Here is an 18,719-nt window from a genome sequence, read left to right on the forward strand (position 1 = left end):
GAGTAGTGAGCCTGCATCACTGGGGCCTTCCTAGACATGGACCACAGACCTCAATCCCAGTACCTCAGTTCCAACTGCTGAAGCTATGGGCTGTGTATTCAACATGTCATTGCGGTCACTTCACCTCTGTCTTCTTCTTGTTTCTGCCTCTTTTACTGATGTATTTCCTCTAATAGCGCATTACTGCTAAGTGCCCCACTTAGAGATGGGTGGATGTGATATATCCAATGATTTTTGTACTCAGCTTGGTGCCGAAGGAAACGTATTATGGACGGAAGAATGTGATTGTATGTTTGGGGCATAGTATTCTCATATTGCATTTTTTATATTTTTAAAAATATTTGTATGTGTTCATGTGTTCCTAAGGATTTTTAATTGTGATTATTTATCATACATTACATGTTTTATATGGCAACCCACCAAAATAAACTATATATGACATATCCCCAAACACATCCCAATTGCCTGCGTCACATTTTCACTACCTCTTATAGAAATCAGGGACTTTCTGGCTTCTGGCAGTGCATCCTCTGCTGACTCTTGTGAGAGAAACCAGTCATTGGTGCCCCAAGTGCAACAAGGCATCTGGCTTCAGAGCTTTAGGAGACTGGCTGTCAGGGCCTCACCGACTGGATACCAACAATGGGCACACGTGTCCTATACTTCTGTCCTGCTGTTACAGCATCACAACCAACAGAAACAGACTATGGGGAAAATATGAGAGGAGTCAGAGAAAGAGTGTGTGTGTGTGTGAGAGAGAGAGAGAAAGGGAGAGGGAGAGAGAGAGAGAGAGAGAGAGAGAGAGAGAGAGAGAGAGAGAGAACAATTCCTTCTGTCTGGTTGAGAAATGGACAAGGGCTTCTTCAGTACTACAGTCAATCATGGGTAGGAATACTCAGCCCCCTCAGAAGGACTTTAAGGTAAAAATGCAAGAATAGTAAAACAACTGTGGTTTCAGATATGGTATAGTCTATAAAACATACTGACCCTCCAGCCTGGGAAACTGGAGACAGAGGTAAAACAAGAGTCAGCATAGGCCATAGATACTGAAAACTGAAGCATGTCCAAGTGCAGACACCTCCCGGAACTGGAGTTAAAGAGAGGAAAAAAAAGGGGAATTTGGATGAAAACAACAGAGGTGCAGGTTTGAAGACTGGGGGCTTATTTACAAGCCCCTTGCGCCACTGGTTCGTCAATCTTAATATGGGGAAAAGTGACCTGCTGGCGGCACAGGGGGCTTGCATATAAGCCCCTGAATATGAACTGATTGACTGTGAAATGTCAGAGACAACCCGAAGACACTGCCTGATGCTGGATTTCAATCTTGAGATATTATTACACTGATCATGTCGGTCTTTTCTCGAAAAGCCTGACCCAAAAGTGGCATGGGACCTTCCTCTGGGACTAGCCATGTCGTGGTTCCTATTCCTGCAGTGCAATCTCCATCTCCACATACTCCACAGCAGCCAAGTTCTAGCGTACACCTGGCTCGCCGCATGTGTGTCCTGATTCTATCCAGGCACTCTGACTCTGCTTTTAGATCTTCTCTAAGACAGTGGATGCCCTGTCGCTTGCAAGATATTTTAATTTTTAACAGTGGGCTTAGAATTTACCCATTGCTTACTATTGGTTGGCTTCATTATTAGTATAATTTGTTTGCTTCTCATCGGTCACCTGCTATAGACTTTCTTCCTTTTTACATGTATGTACCTCCCCTGAAGAATAGATTCATAACTTGTGTAATTCCACCTCTAATTCTTTTATGTGCTACTTTTTCCTTTGTGCTTAAATACTGTATCAGTGTTTTGTCTTTTCATCTGGCTCCCAATAGTGCTTTTAATCCCTTGCCCCCACACGCTAACCTTGCCTCGTCCTTGTAGCTTGCCCCTTCCATCCCTAACCTATGTGCTTGCCCCCACCTGCATTCCTTCCCTTCTTCCATACTATTTCTTGCCCTCTCTCTCCCTCCTTCTGTATTGCTAAATGCTTCAACTCAACATCCCTTCTTCTATTGCCTGTCTTGCCCTTCTCACGCATCTGCTATCCCTTCTTCTGTTGTCTGTGTTGCCACCCCACATGCCATAATGGAAAGAAAGCGCTATGACATGGACACTGCTGCAGTGTCAATTGCTTTGTGTACCCATATCTTCTGTTCTCCGTGTTGATCCACCACCTGCTCTGCTTTTCGCTTCCTGCCCTCACTCACACCAGCAATACAAAAAAGCACTATGATTCATACAGGACTGGCTATATATCAGCTCTTTTTTTAGGTTGAGCTCTGCAAGACCTGTTGAATCCTCTTCTGTGGGCTCTGGCACACCCACCGATTGTCATTAATTGTTTCATGTGGCATTTAGAACTACTGGCTTTTTATTGGTGCATTTTTGTAAATGCTCCACCTTTGTGTGCTTAGCTCTCATTCTGGAGATTTCACTCAGAGAACACTCTGTTTGGCCACCCCACTATGCAGCATGTGGTTGTCCCTACTGCCTTATGGGCAATTGCAGCCTTTACACAGCTTGGTTCCCTCCTAACTCGCTGCTCCCAGTTGCAAGGTGCTCCTCATTGTTGTTTTATTGGCCTGCCTTGTTTAGAACTTGTGTCCTATGTACTTAGATGAATACAACACTTGTTAGTCTAATACCAACTAGAATTAAAATATGTATGAGAATGCTTCTTTCCAATCGTCTAACATTAAAGCACATAAAGATATTTCTTCATTGATAAAAGCGTCTTATTACACCCGAAAGCAGGTGTCTTTCTTTATGTTTTTTTAAACCAACGGAAATGCATGAATGATGTCGAGTGGTCTTCTGTGGGAACATATGCTATTGTTACATCAAACAAAACCAAGCATCTATGATTAAAATAACCACATGCCTGGCTCTTAGATCACATCCAGAGGCCGGGTCACAGTTATCTGGCTCAGGGACGCAGTTCAGAGGTGAGTGGAGCACTGGCATAGCAAAGAGCCATGCAATCACTACACAACAAATACATAAATAAAAACAATGTAATTACAATGCCAACAACTAAAAATAACAAATGTGAGATCTAGTTATTGGAAGACGGTGGTGCCATTTATGGTGCTTGGATGGATCACTGACATAATATCGAGGGACATAATATAGAGTACTAAAAATATCGACTCCAAAATATCGAAAGACAAAATATCGAAGTCCTATCTACAAACAGTTAAGTACAAAAATATCAACTCCAAAATATCGTTTAAAAATATATACATTGTAAAAATATCGAATTTCTTAAAAATTATGTAAAATTTAAAAATTATTAAAAACAAATAACTAAAATATACTTAATAATACTTAAATAACCTTAAAATTATTAAATAATTAATTTAAATTATAAAAAAATACAATTTTATTTGTTAACACATATATATATATTAACATAATATTATTAAAAAATATAAAATATTATTACCGTAGGATAGCGGGAGTGTAAAAATTACTATTCCCACTCCAGAGAGTGCAACAGTAGGGAAAGCGTTGGATAGCGTAAGGGTAAAAATTACTATTCCCACTCCAGTGAGTGCATCAGTAGGGAAAGCGTTGGGTAGCGTAGGGGTAAAAATTACTATTACCACTCCAGAGAGTGGAACAGTAGGGAAAGCGTTGGATAGCATAGGGGTAAAAATTACTATTCCCACTCCAAAGAATGCAACAGTAGGGAAAGCATTGGATAGCTTAGGGGTTAAAATTACTATTCCCACTCCAAAGAGCGCAACAGTAAGGAAAGTGTTAGATAGCGTAGGGGTAAAAATTACTATTCCAACTCCAGAGAGTGCAACAGTAGGGAAAACGTTGGGTAGAGGTAACGTTGGTAGATCTGGGCCTAAATGCATTGTTTTTTTATTTTTATTTTTATTATTATTATTTTTTTCTTTTTAGGTCAAGGCTGATTTGCATATGGCCATGTCTGGGGTGGTGCAAAAAAACGATTGATTTAGGCCCAGATCTCTGTACTGGGGTAAATGTATAACATTGTTCTGCATTCTATCCATCAACTGTTGTTTTGCAGATTTGTACTTAGGTTTCCAACCATGTTTAAATAGATGGACTCTCCGTGGCTAATACCCGAGTTCACATTTGCAGGTAAGGCTGCTTTGTGGGCAACAAACTAAGTAAAAAATGTGTTACATTTATCAGCGGTAGTGTGTACTTATGTTGTCACTCACATAAAAGGTCAATTTACACAGTGCAGAAATTCAATTGTAACAGATAAAATAATAGACAGCCTTTTATGGCTGGACAGGATTTCACAGGACAGGGTATCGAGGTCTGACCATATGGAAAAAGAACCAGGCATTATGTTGTAAAGTAAAGATGGTCCAATACAACTTGTAGATTAGAAGTCTTCTAGTATTTATTGCAGTACAGAGAACAGAACAAGTACACCACCAGCTGACCAGAGTCCAACTGACCAAACTGGAACATTAACAACATGAGGTCATAGCATGTAGATCACAGTGGTATTCTGAGGATGAGTAAGAGAAGAGAAACAGTAGAAAGACTACAGAGAGTGTAGTATGATAACAAGCTATTTACAAGACATTAACACTACATTTGCAATAATTTACACATGACATGGATCCACGCCTCACAAAAGGACATCGCTGTTGCCGGCACAACTACAGGCCGCCGAGTCCAATCTTGTGCCCATTCTCCCTGTACAATCAGTGCAACTCTTCCTTCGCCTCCTGCTTTACTCTAGTTACCCACAAAAGAAACGTGAAACTAGTGCTTTACCCTCAGGCTCAATCGAAGGCTCAACTCCATAAAGAGTTAAGACTGCCATTAATGCTTGCACACTGAAGGCAATAGACAAACTTGCCTTTTCCTAATACATTCACAGGCCTTTCCTAAAGTTCTCCATCTCCATGCATTTACTGCCACTCAACGCAAAAAATTCCCTCATCCATTCCGGAAACGCTGGCTGCGCCTAACTTGCCAGATAAAGCATCAGGCGCGCGTGCGGTCCATTGCTAAAGATAAATGTAAATTTTTAATCATGCATTATTTTGGCATTGCTGAAAATCCCTCGAGCTTTAGCTGTAAACTTTGAAAGATTAGGCGCGGGTGCCGGGATGCTTAAAAAGTAAAGAAATAGAAAAACAACTTTTTTTAATTTCTTTACTTTTTAAGCAATCACGGCACCCGCGCTTTAGCTTTCAATGTTTACAGCTAAAGCACGAGTGCCCGGATAGTGAAGGTAAGCAAATAGAAAATAATTAATTGCTCTCATTCGAAAACAGCCTGGGAGCTGCCTTCAGGAAGACAACAAAAGAATGTCAGGCACATCGAAGGAGCTGGAAGGTTGAATGCTGCAATAAAATACAAACAGCTATGTCTGAGCACCCACAGAATAACATGAGGTTGAAAACATAATATAATAGCCCACCTACAACAGATCAACAGAACAAAGCGTTCTGATTTGTTCTGTCCCTGCTCCTTGGAGGAAAAAGGAGGGACAACGAGGCTGGACTGGCCACTAGTAAGGAAGGATTTTTAAAGGGCATTGAAATAAAAATAAATGAGAAGCAAGGAATGGCATTTGGCCCACAGAGATATATGTATACTAAAGTATACAAGAGGTCGTACGTTTATACTCGACCTAATAAAGTATACAAGAGGTCGTACGCTTATCCTCGACCTAATATATGTATACTAAAGTATACAAGAGGTCGTACGTTTATACTCGACCTAATAAAGTATACAAGAGGTCGTACGCTTATCCTTGACCAAATAAAGTATACAAGAGGTCGTACGCTTATACTCAACCTAATAAAGTATACAAGAGGTCATACGCTTATACTCAACCTAATAAAGTATACAAGAGGTCGTACGCTTCTCCTCGACCTAATAAAGTATACAAGAGGTTGTACGCTTTTGCTTGACCTAATAAAGTATACAAGAGGTTGTACGCTTTTACTTGACCTAATAAAGTATACAAGAGGTTGTATGCTTTTGCTTAAAAACGAATTATATTAGGCAAATAGGAACAAAATGTAGAGATTGCAAATCTTCATAATGCAAAGCAAATCCATAGTTACCAGAAATGAGAGTTCAAAGTCCCTACATATGAGCTGCCCGTGCCAAAGTCATGCAGCAAATGAAATATCTTTAGCAATAAAATATCTAATTTTAGGCTAAATTCACAAGTGATGAAAGACTGACTTTTCTTTTTAGACAGAAGCACACAATCAAAACAGAGCAGGATAAACAGGGTTGATTGCAGCAATGTTGGTCTAACTACGACCCTACTAGCAGGACACAATGAACATTCCATGTAGCTGCACAATTTGGGAAACTGCCTTTATAGGGGGCAAACTTATTGGGTTCTGTCTAGAAAACCAGAGATACATTTCAGATCTTAGAGAACACAACCTCCCTTGCATACCTCACAGAGAACTTCTTATTACAGCTCCCAGTTTGAAGTCTATCTGGGCACTTTTGAGCCGCAGTTCCATAAACACTAAGTGAAGTTCAGTTTGGGCATTTTGCCCCTGGCAAATCTAACTACAGGTGATCTTGTAATCCTTTTTTCTCAAATTATTAACCCCATTGTTAGAAAAACCCGATACAGAAGAGCATTTTCTCAACATTGTGCCAGGATATTGGTTTAGGGCAGGGGTCTTCAAACTGTGGGGCGCGACCCCCAGGGGGGCCGTGGACCGATGCAAAGGGGGTCGCGCCTTCACAGTGTCACTTCAGCCCCCCTCCTCCCCATCCTGTCTCTCAGCCCTGGCTGCTGCAGTGCAGCTCGCGCTCCTGGGGCCTCGGCTGGGCAGTGTCTGGAGGCTTATCTCCGGCATGAGTTTTCACAGGTCTTTAAAGACCATTAGCATATTTACAAGCCTTTGTTAACCGATTAGCAAAGATTCGTTTTTTTTATGGTTCCAGTACCCCCTGGGCCCCCACCCTGCCTATTTCTTACATTTGTATTTTTACACTTACTGCTGTAGTGTGAGAATGCATTTAATGAAAATAAATATAAAGTTGGGTTGCCAAAAGAAACATGCCTGCTATGTGTTGTTTAAAGATCCTGCAGAGGCCTACTCTTGACACTAAATTAAGTTATAAATAAAAAAGTATGTATTAATTAGGTATGCGACTTTTCTGTCTTTATTCTCTTTAATTATTAGTCATGGATCATTAAGGCATCCCTAGAACACAATTAAAAGTGTTTTCTATTTATATTTGCTGTTCTAATTATTCACGGATAAGTGCAAAAAATACACCTGTAGGTGACTGCTTATTTCTGGGCCATCAAAATAATGAGCTGGTAACCCTAATCATTAGACTGGAAGTTTGTTGCAGGATCAGCACATTATTTATTTCCTTCACCCTCGAAACCTGATTAATGCCATTATAGCAATAATTTAACTTATATCTGAAACCCTACGCTTCAAGTTTTTGGGAATGCACCCTGCTTTCAGACTACTCACTTCTCATTCTCGCCTTGAAATGAAAAGAAATGAAAAGAGATTTATAAAGCGCATGGCTGCCCTTGAGCGTCCCAGCGCTGAAACAAAACACAGGACCACCACCCAAATACAACTGAAGCAAAAGCCTAAAGGGGGAAGAGATAAGTTTTCAATGCCTTGCGGAAACGCACTAGATTGGGTTCTTTCCGCAGGGCCATCGGCAGAGCATTCCATAATTGGCCTGCATTAATAGAGAACCGGCGACCGCCGGACTTCACCTTTTTGGCTCTGGGTATCACCACAAAATTACCATCATCCGAGCGAAGGGCTCGCGTAGGTTTGTAAGGGCGCACCAGGTCTCTAAGGATTGGAGGGCCTGATCCTTGCAAAGCTTTAAACACGATGCAAAGGGATTTAAATTTTATGCGGGCTCGGATTGGAAGCCAATGCAAGGCCTTGAGAGCAGGCTTAGCTGAAGATCTTTTGGCAGTACCAGTGAGCATTCGTGCAGCCGCATTCTGAGCTCTTTGGAGCACATTCAGAGTGGATTCTGGTGGGCCAAGGAATAAGGCATTGCTATAATCCAGCCTTGACATGACTAAGCCTTGCACCAGTAGTTTCCGGGAGTTTTCAGGGAGTAGCGGGAGGATCTTCCGTACTGACCTAAGCAGTCCATAGCAGGTCCCTGCCACTCGTTTAGCTTGAGTGGTCATTGACAGTTCAGGTTCTAGCCAGACCCCCAAACTTTTAATTGCTTCTTTGGGAGCTGGGGGGGCACCTAGACTATCCGGCCACATGGATTTAGGGAGTGTTGAACATAGATTGCCAAGAAGCATCAGCTCCGTTTTCGTCCCATTTAGTTTGAGCCGGGATTCCGACATCCATGACATGATGTTAACTAAACATGATGCGAACTTTTCCCCCTGGCTTTCCGAGAGGGACAGCGAGACGATCAATTGAGTGTCGTCTGCGTAGGTTGCGATTTTCACCCCGAAGGGTGAAACCACCGCCTCCAGTGGGGCCATGTAGATGTTAAAAAGCGTAGGGCTCAATGAGGAGCCCTGCGGTACTCCACACTGAAGGGGGGTAGGCAGAGATCGAAAATTGCCTTCGCAGACCTGATAAGTCCGGCCACTCAAGTACGACGCGAGCCATTTGAGGGCCGACCCTCTCACTCCAATCTTCCCCAAACGGTTGATCAGGATATTATGATCAACCGTATCAAATGCAGCGCTTAGATCCAGGAGGACCACCGCAGCGGATCCTCCCGAATCCAAGATGCATCTGCCTTCCTCCACCATTGAAATCAAGGCCGAATCGGTTCCCTGGCCAGGCCGAAAGCCCGTCTGAGTACGACCCAGTAGATCATTAGATTCCAGGAAATGCGAAAGGTGGCGATTGGCAAACTTTTCGGCGATCTTATTCAGCCCGGGCAGAAGCGAGATGGGACGGTAATTCGCCAAATCGGCCGGATCAAGGCCTGGCTTTTTCAGAAGGGCCTTGACAATGGCTTGCTTCCAACTAGGTGGAACAATGCCGTGGGTGAATGAGGCATTCAGCAGGTCGATAGCTGGGCCTGCAATGATGTTCGTAAATTGCTTGAGGATCCGAATGGGCATGGGGTCCGAAGGGGAGCCGCTCTTCAGGGCTGAAAGCTCCTCACAAAAAGCCTCCTTTGAAATGGAGGGGAAGCTATCAAACGCCTTCGCTTTCACGTTCACCCTGCACTCCCAGCGATCACCATGCACTCATACTGATCACCATGCACTCACAGCAATCACCATGCACTCACAGCAATGTAATGTAATGTAATGTGTCTTGTAAAGCGCACTGCTGCCCTGAGGCGTCGTGGCGCTGTAGACCACTGGGGAACCCGTCCTGGCTATCCCTGTGAGATGGTCCCTACTGGGTATCTCCAAGGTGAAACCAGGCATCCCCGGCGAATGTGGGGGGCTGTTGTAGAGATGAGGCAAGCTAATGCCCAGAGTTGCCGAGTGTGATCCCTGGTTAGAGTAGGCACCGAGGTGAGAATTATCGGGTCCGCTGACCCTGGTCCACGACCCTGCCGCGTCGGGAATTGAACCCTGGTCCCGGGCCGTTCTCCCGGGTCTGCCGCCTCTAACCAGTGAGCCACACCACTCCACCATGCCCTCACACTGATCACCATGCACTCACACTGATCACCATGCACTCACAGCAATTACCATGCGCTCACACTATTCACCCTGCACTCACACTATTCACCCGCTCACCCTGCACACTATTCACCCGCTCACCCTGCGCACTATTCACCCGCTCACCCTGCACTCACACTATTCACCCGCTCACCCTGCACTCACACTGACCACCATGTACTCACACTGACCACCATGCACTCACACTGATCACCATGCACTCACAGCAATCACCATGCACTCACAGCAATCACCATGCACTCACAGCAATCACCATGCACTCACACCGATCACCATGCACTCACCCTTGCTGCTCGCGGCCATGGCCAGGTGAGCTTCTAATGTGGCAGCGTGTATTCTAGCGGATTGGGATGCCCTTCACAGAGGTTGACTAGACATCTTTCTGATGTTAATTGCTGTATTTTGGTTATAAACTGGTACTGATGGGGTGAAATCTTTCCTCAGTATTACTGTGTTTAAAAAAATTCTAAATAATAAAGCAATGCTACCTCAAAATACGCATCACAGAACATTATTTACATTTTCTACTCACACAATTTAGTCAAGCCTGTCGCATAATTTGGTCCTCACCTTCCTCATAACCTAGAGGTTTAGAAATTTTTGTCAGGAGGGGGTCCTTACGCTTGAAAATGTTGACAGGGGGGTCTCAGCATCCAAAAGTTTGAAGACCTCTGGTTTAGGGTGTCATGTGGTCGCTTTTCACGCAGCCAAATCATATCCATCTGGCTCTGTTTCGCTATATTTATCTTGCTTGTGTGGCCAGATTGACTCACTTATCTCTGGCACCACCAGATATTCTTCTCTTACTTTATATGGCGCGTCGATACATGTATTTTGCCCAATCATAGAGTATTTCAATTCTATTTTAGAATTTAACGCATAATCCGTAAAGTGCCAGTAATAGATGCTTTTGATTAATTGGCTCATTGTCGATGGAGATTGTACAGGCAGCTGAATGCCAATAACATAACACATCAATATTTATTCCGCCCTCCTCCTTCCAAACAGCCTAATGATTCTCACCCTTCAGAACACTTTACCTGCAGAGGGATCAGCACCGCTGCTGCCGCTTGTGAATTACAGCAGTGATTACGGTAATGGTAAAAACGCCGTCAGAGATGTAATATTTGGCCATAATTATGGTTTGCAGAATACCTCCTCTGACCTGCAGCTAGATTCTTGCTGTGCGGGTGTCACTCACATGACGATTGAAAGTGGGTGTCTGAGAGCCTTTGTGAAGAGCCTGTTTATTGCTAGTCCTTCTTCTGTTTCTATTAGAACTTCGAAGCTTCTGGAACCAACTTATTTCTAGGACTCCGTCTCGGCTGGCAACGAAGCAGGAGGCATATGTCACACATTTGGAACAAAGTATTTTGACATGCGAATAAGTTAATCCAAACTAAATAGAATATAAAAGTTTATATTGTTCAGAGCTCGCTTGGGTGCTCTAATCAGCACTGCGCTGGGTCAGATCAGAGTCAAGAGCTAGTTTGTAAACCTTTCCTATAAATGTTTTCTAGTTATATGTACTGTAAACAGCATTTCACAGTTCTACATGTACTGGCTTCAGAAGGATGAAAGGCCCGAATCAGTCCTGCCAGAAACTTCAACTGTGACCCACAAGCCAGACACACAGACATAGATTTCACCATTGAGCAAATAATGCGTGTGAAAACCTAGGAAAAGCTGTTCTTTTTTTTCTCAATAATTGAAATCCCCAGTAAAGATTCATTTCATTTATTTTTCCAGCCGGAGCTCATCCTGGGCCATCTTGTCCTCTGAACTGGCGGCAGCATGCAGGGAAGTGCTATTACTTCCCAAAAACAACAGATCTGAAGAACTGGAGCAAGAGCCACGAAGACTGCTCCTCCAGGGGCTCCCGCCTGGTGGTGATAGAGGACCAGGCAGAGCTGGTAAGACATCAGTGATACAGGAGCAGGCAGAGCTGGTAAGGCATCAGTGATACAGGATCAAACAGCACTGGTAAGGCATCAGTGATAATGGAGCAGGCAGCGCTGGTAAGGCATCAGTGATACAGGATCAAACAGCACTGGTAAGGCATCAGTGATAATGGAGCAGGCAGCGCTGGTAAGGCATCAGTGATACAGGATCAAACAGCACTGGTAAGGCATCAGTGATACATAAAAAGGCAGAGCTGGTAAGGCATCAGTGATACATAAGAAGGCAGAGCTGGTAAGGCATCAGTGATACATAAGAAGGCAGAGCTGGTAAGGTATCAGTGATACAGGAGCAGGCAGAGCTGGTAAGGCATCAGTGATACATAAGAAGGCAGAGCTGGTAAGGTATCAGTGATACAAGACCAGACATAGATGGTAAGGCATCAGTGATACAGTAGCAGGCAGCGCTGGTAAGGCATCTGTGATATAGGGGCAGGCAGAGCTGGTAAGGCATCAGTGATACATAAAAAGGCACAGCTGGTAAGGCATCAGTGATAAAGGAGCAGGCAGCGCTGGTAAGGCATCAGTGATACAAGAGCAGACAGAGCTGGGAAGGCCTCAGTGATACAGGAGCAGGCAGCGCTGGTAAGGCATTAGTGATACAGGAGCAGGCAGCGCTGGTAAGGCATCAGTGATACAGGAGCAGGCAGAGCTGGTAAGGCATCAGTGATACATAAGAAGGCAGAGCTGGTAAGGTATCAGTGATACAGGAGCAGGCAGAGCTGGTAAGGCATCAGTGATACATAAGAAGGCAGAGCTGGTAAGGTATCAGTGATACAGAAGCAGGCAGAGCTGGTAAGGCATCAGTGATACATAAGAAGGCAGAGGTGGTAAGGTATCAGTGATACAGGAGCAGGCAGAGCTGGTAAGGCATCAGTGATACATAAGAAGGCAGAGCTGGTAAGGTATCAGTGATACAAGACCAGACATAGATGGTAAGGCATCAGTGATACAGTAGCAGGCAGCGCTGGTAAGGCATCCGTGATACAGGAGCAGGCAGAGCTGGTAAGCCATCAGTGATACAGGATCAAACAGCACTGGTAAGGCATCAGTGATACATAAAAAGGCAGAGCTGGTAAGGCATCAGTGATACAGGAGCAGGCAGCGCTGGTAAGGCATCAGTGATACAAGAGCAGACAGAGCTGGGAAGGCCTCAGTGATACAGGAGCAGGCAGCGCTGGTAAGGCATCAGTGATACAGGAGCAGGCAGCGCTGGTAAGGCATCAGTGATACAGGGGCAGGCAGAGCTGGTAAGGCATCAGTGATACAGGAGCAGGCAGCGCTGGTAAGGCATCAGTGATACAGGAGCAGGCAGCACTGGTAAGGCATCAGTGATACAAGAGCAGACAGAGCTAACAAGGCCTCAGTGATACAGGAGCAGGCAGCGCTGGTAAGGCATCAGTGATACAGGAGCAGGCAGCGCTGGTAAGGCATCAGTGATACAGGAGCAGGCAGAGCTGGTAAGGCATCAGTGATACAGGAGCAGGCAGCGCTGGTAAGGCCTCAGTGATACAGGAGCAGGCAGCGCTGGTAAGGCATCAGTGATACAAGAGCAGACAGAGCTGGGAAGGCCTCAGTGATACAGGAGCAGGCAGCGCTGGTAAGGCATCAGTGATACAGGAGCAGACAGTACTGGTAAGGCATCAGTGATACAGGAGCAGGCAGCGCTGGTAAGGCATCAGTGATACAGGGGCAGGCAGACCTTGTAAGGTATCAGTGATACAGGAGCAGGCAGAGCTGGTAAGGCATTAGTGATACGGGTGCAGGCAGAGCTGGTAAGGCATTAGTGATACAGGAGCAAGCAGAGCTGTCAAGGCACCAGTGATTGAGGGGCAGGCAGAGTCATCGGGGCATCAGTAAAACAGGAACAGACATAGATGTTAAAGCTTCAGTGATAGTGATAGTGAAATACCACCTGAGAGCAATCTTTAATGAAATAGGATCCCTGCGGCAATTAGAGTTAGCAACTGCAATAAGATCCTTGAAGATCAGGACAGAATGCCTGCAAATGCAAGGCATCCCATTCTCAGCCTGGAAAAAAGTTATGATTAGGCAAGAGCTTTTAACCTCTTTTGAACGAGACATTGGAAGTCTTCGATATAATCTGTTGACAGAGGCACTGGACAAATCATAAAAAACTGGGAAGGAACAGACATATGTTCAACTTGCACTCTCTGCCCAGGCACGCAGGAAAATTCTCTATATGTAGTTAATTGCGTTGCCAATTGCAGATTTTAATCCTGACTGGACCAATCAAGAGGAAGCAATTCCTATTGCAGGGTATCGAATATCACAAAGAATCTTAGCTTCATGTTGCTCCAAACTGGCAGAGAAACGACACCGCCTGCTCTTGCCCTCGTTTTGCCTGGAAGCCTTTCAGAGCTGCAGGGAGGCATCGGATCTGTGCTTTATTGAAAACACTCCCCAGATCCCAGCCAGATTGGGTAAATTCACCAGCCTTATAAGGCACTCACTAGCAACAACAGTGACTGTCCATACCACATAAATCTTGCACTCCGCAATTAGTCTATAGGAGTTGCGTCAATCCAGAACTGATTATTTCATGGTTCATGTGAAGAGTATCACGGTGCACAGACAAAATATCGACTCCAAAATATCGACTGGACATGTGGAGAAGTGTGGCTCAGGGGTTAGAGGCGGCAGACCTGGAAGCTGAGATCGGCCCTGGACCAGAGTACAATTCCCCGCCTCGGCGGGTCTTGGGCTCAAAAATTCCACGGACTCGATAATTCTCGCTCCGGTGCCTTCTCGACTCACGGGTTCACACTCTGTGACTCTGGGCAATAGCTTGCTTAATCTCCACAACGGCCCCTCGCAGCGGGATGCCTGGCTTTCACCTTGTGGAACCCTGCTGGGGTTATCTCACAGGGGAATACCAGGACGGGTTCCCTAAGCAAGCGCCGGGAAACCCTTTGTGGGTAGCTGTGCGCTATATAAGCTCAAATACATTTACATATCGAGTTTTAAATATAGACTGGACAAAATATCGACTGGACATAATATCGACTACAAAAATATCGTTTTTCAGGTAAGTGAAGTAATATCGACTGTATAAAATATAGATAGCAAAAATATCGAATTTTTAATAATATATAATATTTTATAGTGTATTTTTATGTAATAATATGTGTGAAAAGTGTGTATTAATGTTATAAAATATTTTGTTAAATGAATTTTGTATTTTTAATAATTGCGTAATGTAATTCTGTAGCGGGTTGTGGGTTTATAGGGGAATAGGGTGGGAAGTAATTTAATAATAATTAATTAATTAATATATGTTTGTAAATATTTATAATTAATAATTAATTGATAATTAATTAATAATAATTAGTTAATTAATTAATATAATTTTGTACATATTTTGTATTAGTAATTAATTGGTAATTAATTAATTGTAATTAGTTAATTACATTAATTAGAGTACATTTTAATATATATAATTTTGTGTTATTGTTAAGTAATTAATTGGGAAAAAATAATATTAATTATTAAAATAATTACAGCTAATGTGCTAATATATTTACTTTATTGTTATTGTTAATTAATAATTATTTGGTAATTAAATAATATTGATACATTTTGGGTAAAGGAGTATTTTTAGGGTTCAGGGTCAGTTTTCAGTTTTTGGGTAAAGGGGTATTTTTAGGGTTCAGGGTCAGTTTTCAGTTTTTGGGTAAAGGGGCATTTTTAGGGTTCAGGGTCAGTTTTCAGTTTTTGGGTAAAGGGGCATTTTTAGGGTTCAAGGTCAGTTTTCAGTTTTAGGGTAAAGGGGTATTTTTAGGGTTCAGGGTCAGTTTCTAGTTTTTGGGTAAAGGGGCATTTTTAGGGTTCAGGGTCAGTTTTCAGTTTTTGGGTAAGGGGGCATTTTTAGGGTTCAGGGTCAGTTTTTAGTTTTTGGGTAAAGGGGCATTTTTAGGGTTCAGGGTCAGTTTTCAGTTTTTGGGTAAAGGGGCATTTTTAGGGTTCAGGGTCAGTTTTTAGTTTTTGGGTAAAGGGGTATTTTTAGGGTTCAGGGTCAGTTTTGGGGTTTTGGGTAAAGGGGTATATTTTAGGGTTCAGGGTCAACAAATAAGATTGTAAAAAATTAATTTTATTATTTTCATTTATTATTTAATTATTATAATTTAATTTAAGTATTTTTAAGTATATTTTAGTAATTACAATTTAATATTAATTTAATTTAACACTGTTTTTAATAAAGTCGATATTTTTTACATCTATATTATTGTTAACGATATTTTGTACTCGATATTTTTGTACTTACCTGTTTGTAGATACAAACTCGATATTTTGACTGTCGATATTTTGTCCACGATATTTTGGCAAGTCGATATTTTGTCCCTCGATATTATTTCAGTGATCCGAGTATCACATGGTTACGTGGACCTGAACTTGCAATCACCCACTTGGAACCACCAATCACCAAAGGATGCCTTTAAACTCTGAGTGCAGGGAAATCTTCCCAGCTGTTCTCCAAACATCTCGTGGATACCAGTTGTGTGCTGCTGGTTTCCAAACAGTGGGGAACCAATAAGCTAGTATCAGACACATGGCACTTGAAATGCCCCGGAGACCAGTCATGTGCAGATTCTGCTCAAACAGCAGCTTGTGGCAGGCACAGTGCACTTTAAACTCTTACCCCTGCAACTTCGGACACTGTAATTTTAAAAGCCTGACATTGGCATTCAGTAGCACCCAGTTGTGTGCAGTTGGGGCCCAAAGAGCAGGAGGATCAAGAAACTAGCCCTAGGCACATTGCACGTTATACTCTCATGCTTGTAACTTTTGACAGCAGTGATCTAAAGCTCACAGTGCTAAATCTTATTCGCCTAGTACCCTTGCCAAGTGTTAATATCAGTGGAATTAATTTACACTCTCTTTTAAAAAGTCTTATGATATCCCCCTGGCTGTAACATTAATGATTTTATTTTTATTTTATGAAATGGTCTTAAAATGTAATGAATTTAATTAATTGAACATGAATAACATTTTCCAAATTCCAAGTCTGGGTCTGCTCTAGAACTACGCATTTTATCATTGTTGCAGCTTGTAGTTTTCATTTATATGCAGCCGGCCAACAAGTTTTTCATGGGAACAGGATTACTCCTCTTCCTATAAAAAACACAATTGCTTCTACACTGTAGCTTTCAATGCCATTTATTTATTATCATCTAGCAGTTACATCTTGTAAATTCATAATACACTTTCTTGTTTAAAAAGACTTTCCCTTGAGGGATTTCACCTCTAAATCATTCTAAATACCAAAACTTATTTAATTGTTAACAGCAATCATTGTGTATGAAGAGACATTTACAAAATTATGTGAAAGCATTTAAGCAACAATTATTCATTATGAAAATCATGTTCATGGAAAGGTCAACGAATTTTTTTTTATGCATGGTATTCATTCTTTAGTCATGTCAAGCTTTCAGGCAATGTTGCTTCAGCCATTTGAGTCCTAATATGAGAAATTATGGTTGGCTAAAACAATTTGTGTGTTTAAACATAATTTTCATTAAATTCTACCTGTTATTTTGCCACATTATTATAAACTGCATGATTTGCTCATTGTTTTGCCTACTTAGCTCCATTATCTGCTGAAATTTGTTTTAGTTGGGCTTAGGACTCTCTGCACTTTCCGACAGCTAACAGGTGATAAAGTGCTTGTGCTCACACCCCTAAATGATTAGCTCATAACATATTTGATATATACCTAATTAGCATATTTAATTTACTTATGAGTCCCTTGTAGAGTTGTATGCCATATATCCAGGGCCTTTAAATTACATACTACCAGTGGACCTGCAGCACTTAGTGTGACACCCACTTTAGTAACACCCAAAGACATGTCCCAGGCCTGACATTATATCCTGAATGTAGTTTTTAACTACCATAATAAATTGGCATTTAACCCCCCCTTGTCAAGCCTTGAACTTTCTTTTTGTTACATATACGTCACCCCAAGGTAGACCCTAGGTAGCCCATCGGTCAGGGTGTTGCGTAATTAATTAAAAGGTTGGACGTGTACTTTTAAGTTTTACAAGTCCTGGTAGTGAACAACCCTTACATTCGCTTTTCAGTAGTGTGTGGCCACCCCTCCCATAGGATAACATTTAGGATTTCTTATTTCATTTAATATGCTGGAATTTTTAATTGGGATGTTCCCCTGAACTGACTACAGGGGCTGAGGTAGAGACCATAAGAAGTTCTGTGTGGTGGAGACCTGCACCCTGTGCCTTGGCCTCACTCTGCCACACCTGGTCATAAGAACTGGTCAGATCTTCTGAATCAGCGCCTGGCTCCATGGGTGCACTTTGAAGGATTCCCTGTTCGAGACCCTGATGTGAAGGCCTGGGGGTGATACCCTAACCCCTCCCTCGACATCTGGAGAAGTAAGACAAGTTCCCACCTCTTTTAGCACCCAATATGATTACAAGTGCTGTCAGTGTGCCTGCCGAATACTGTAAGACATTGCGAAGCTGCTCAGGCCACATACAAACACATCATGGCTAAAGATAAAGAATCCAGACAGCAGAAACGAGGCAAGATGGACAGATATACCGAAGCAATGGTCCCTCAGACAACCAGATGGTGAAGAGACGTCTCAGTTGCCTGATAGCGCAGCGCTCCTCAAAGCAATCCATGCCTCGAGAGTAACCCTTGAGGGGCGCATAGCTGAAGTATGTTAGGAGGTCACTCTGATGCTCCAAGACCTCTGGAAAGTTTCTGAGGGTGAAGCAAGCAGAATGCAGTATATATACAGTAGAGGCAATGACAAACACCCTTTGAAAAAGTCACTGACCTACGAACAACTCTGAATGACATGGCCTGTAGGGTGAATGTTGCTGTGAACAGTGCACAAAGAAATAACTTGTGTTTCATTTTCTTTCCTGAAGGAGGAGAGGGCTCGGACACAAGGTCCTTCCTGGAATGGTGGCAGAGGGATTTGCTCCCTGCAGTGCACTTCTTCACATGCACATAGGCTTGTTAATGCTAAGCCGCCCACTGGTGCACATCCACACCTCATCTTTGCACATTTACTCAATTATCAGGATAGAGACTTGATCCTGGGAGACGTTAGGAGAATGGGTAAAATTT

The 18,719-nt window shown here is 42.8% G+C and overlaps 1 protein-coding gene across 1 annotated transcript in view; it reads left to right on the plus strand.

Moving 5' to 3' along the window:
- LOC147700899 (killer cell lectin-like receptor subfamily B member 1B allele A) overlaps window positions 1-18,719 on the plus strand; it is a 211,872-nt gene that overhangs the window by 90,680 nt on the left and 102,473 nt on the right. Inside the window, exon 4 of the mRNA XM_086928534.1 lies at window positions 11,392-11,555. Coding sequence (XP_086784660.1) covers window positions 11,392-11,555 — 164 coding nt within the window. The remainder of the gene's footprint in view (window positions 1-11,391; window positions 11,556-18,719) is intronic.

This window comes from Lissotriton vulgaris, chromosome 7 (assembly GCF_964263255.1).
Source record: "Lissotriton vulgaris chromosome 7, aLisVul1.2, whole genome shotgun sequence".
In the NCBI taxonomy this organism is placed as follows: Eukaryota; Metazoa; Chordata; class Amphibia; order Caudata; family Salamandridae; genus Lissotriton; species Lissotriton vulgaris.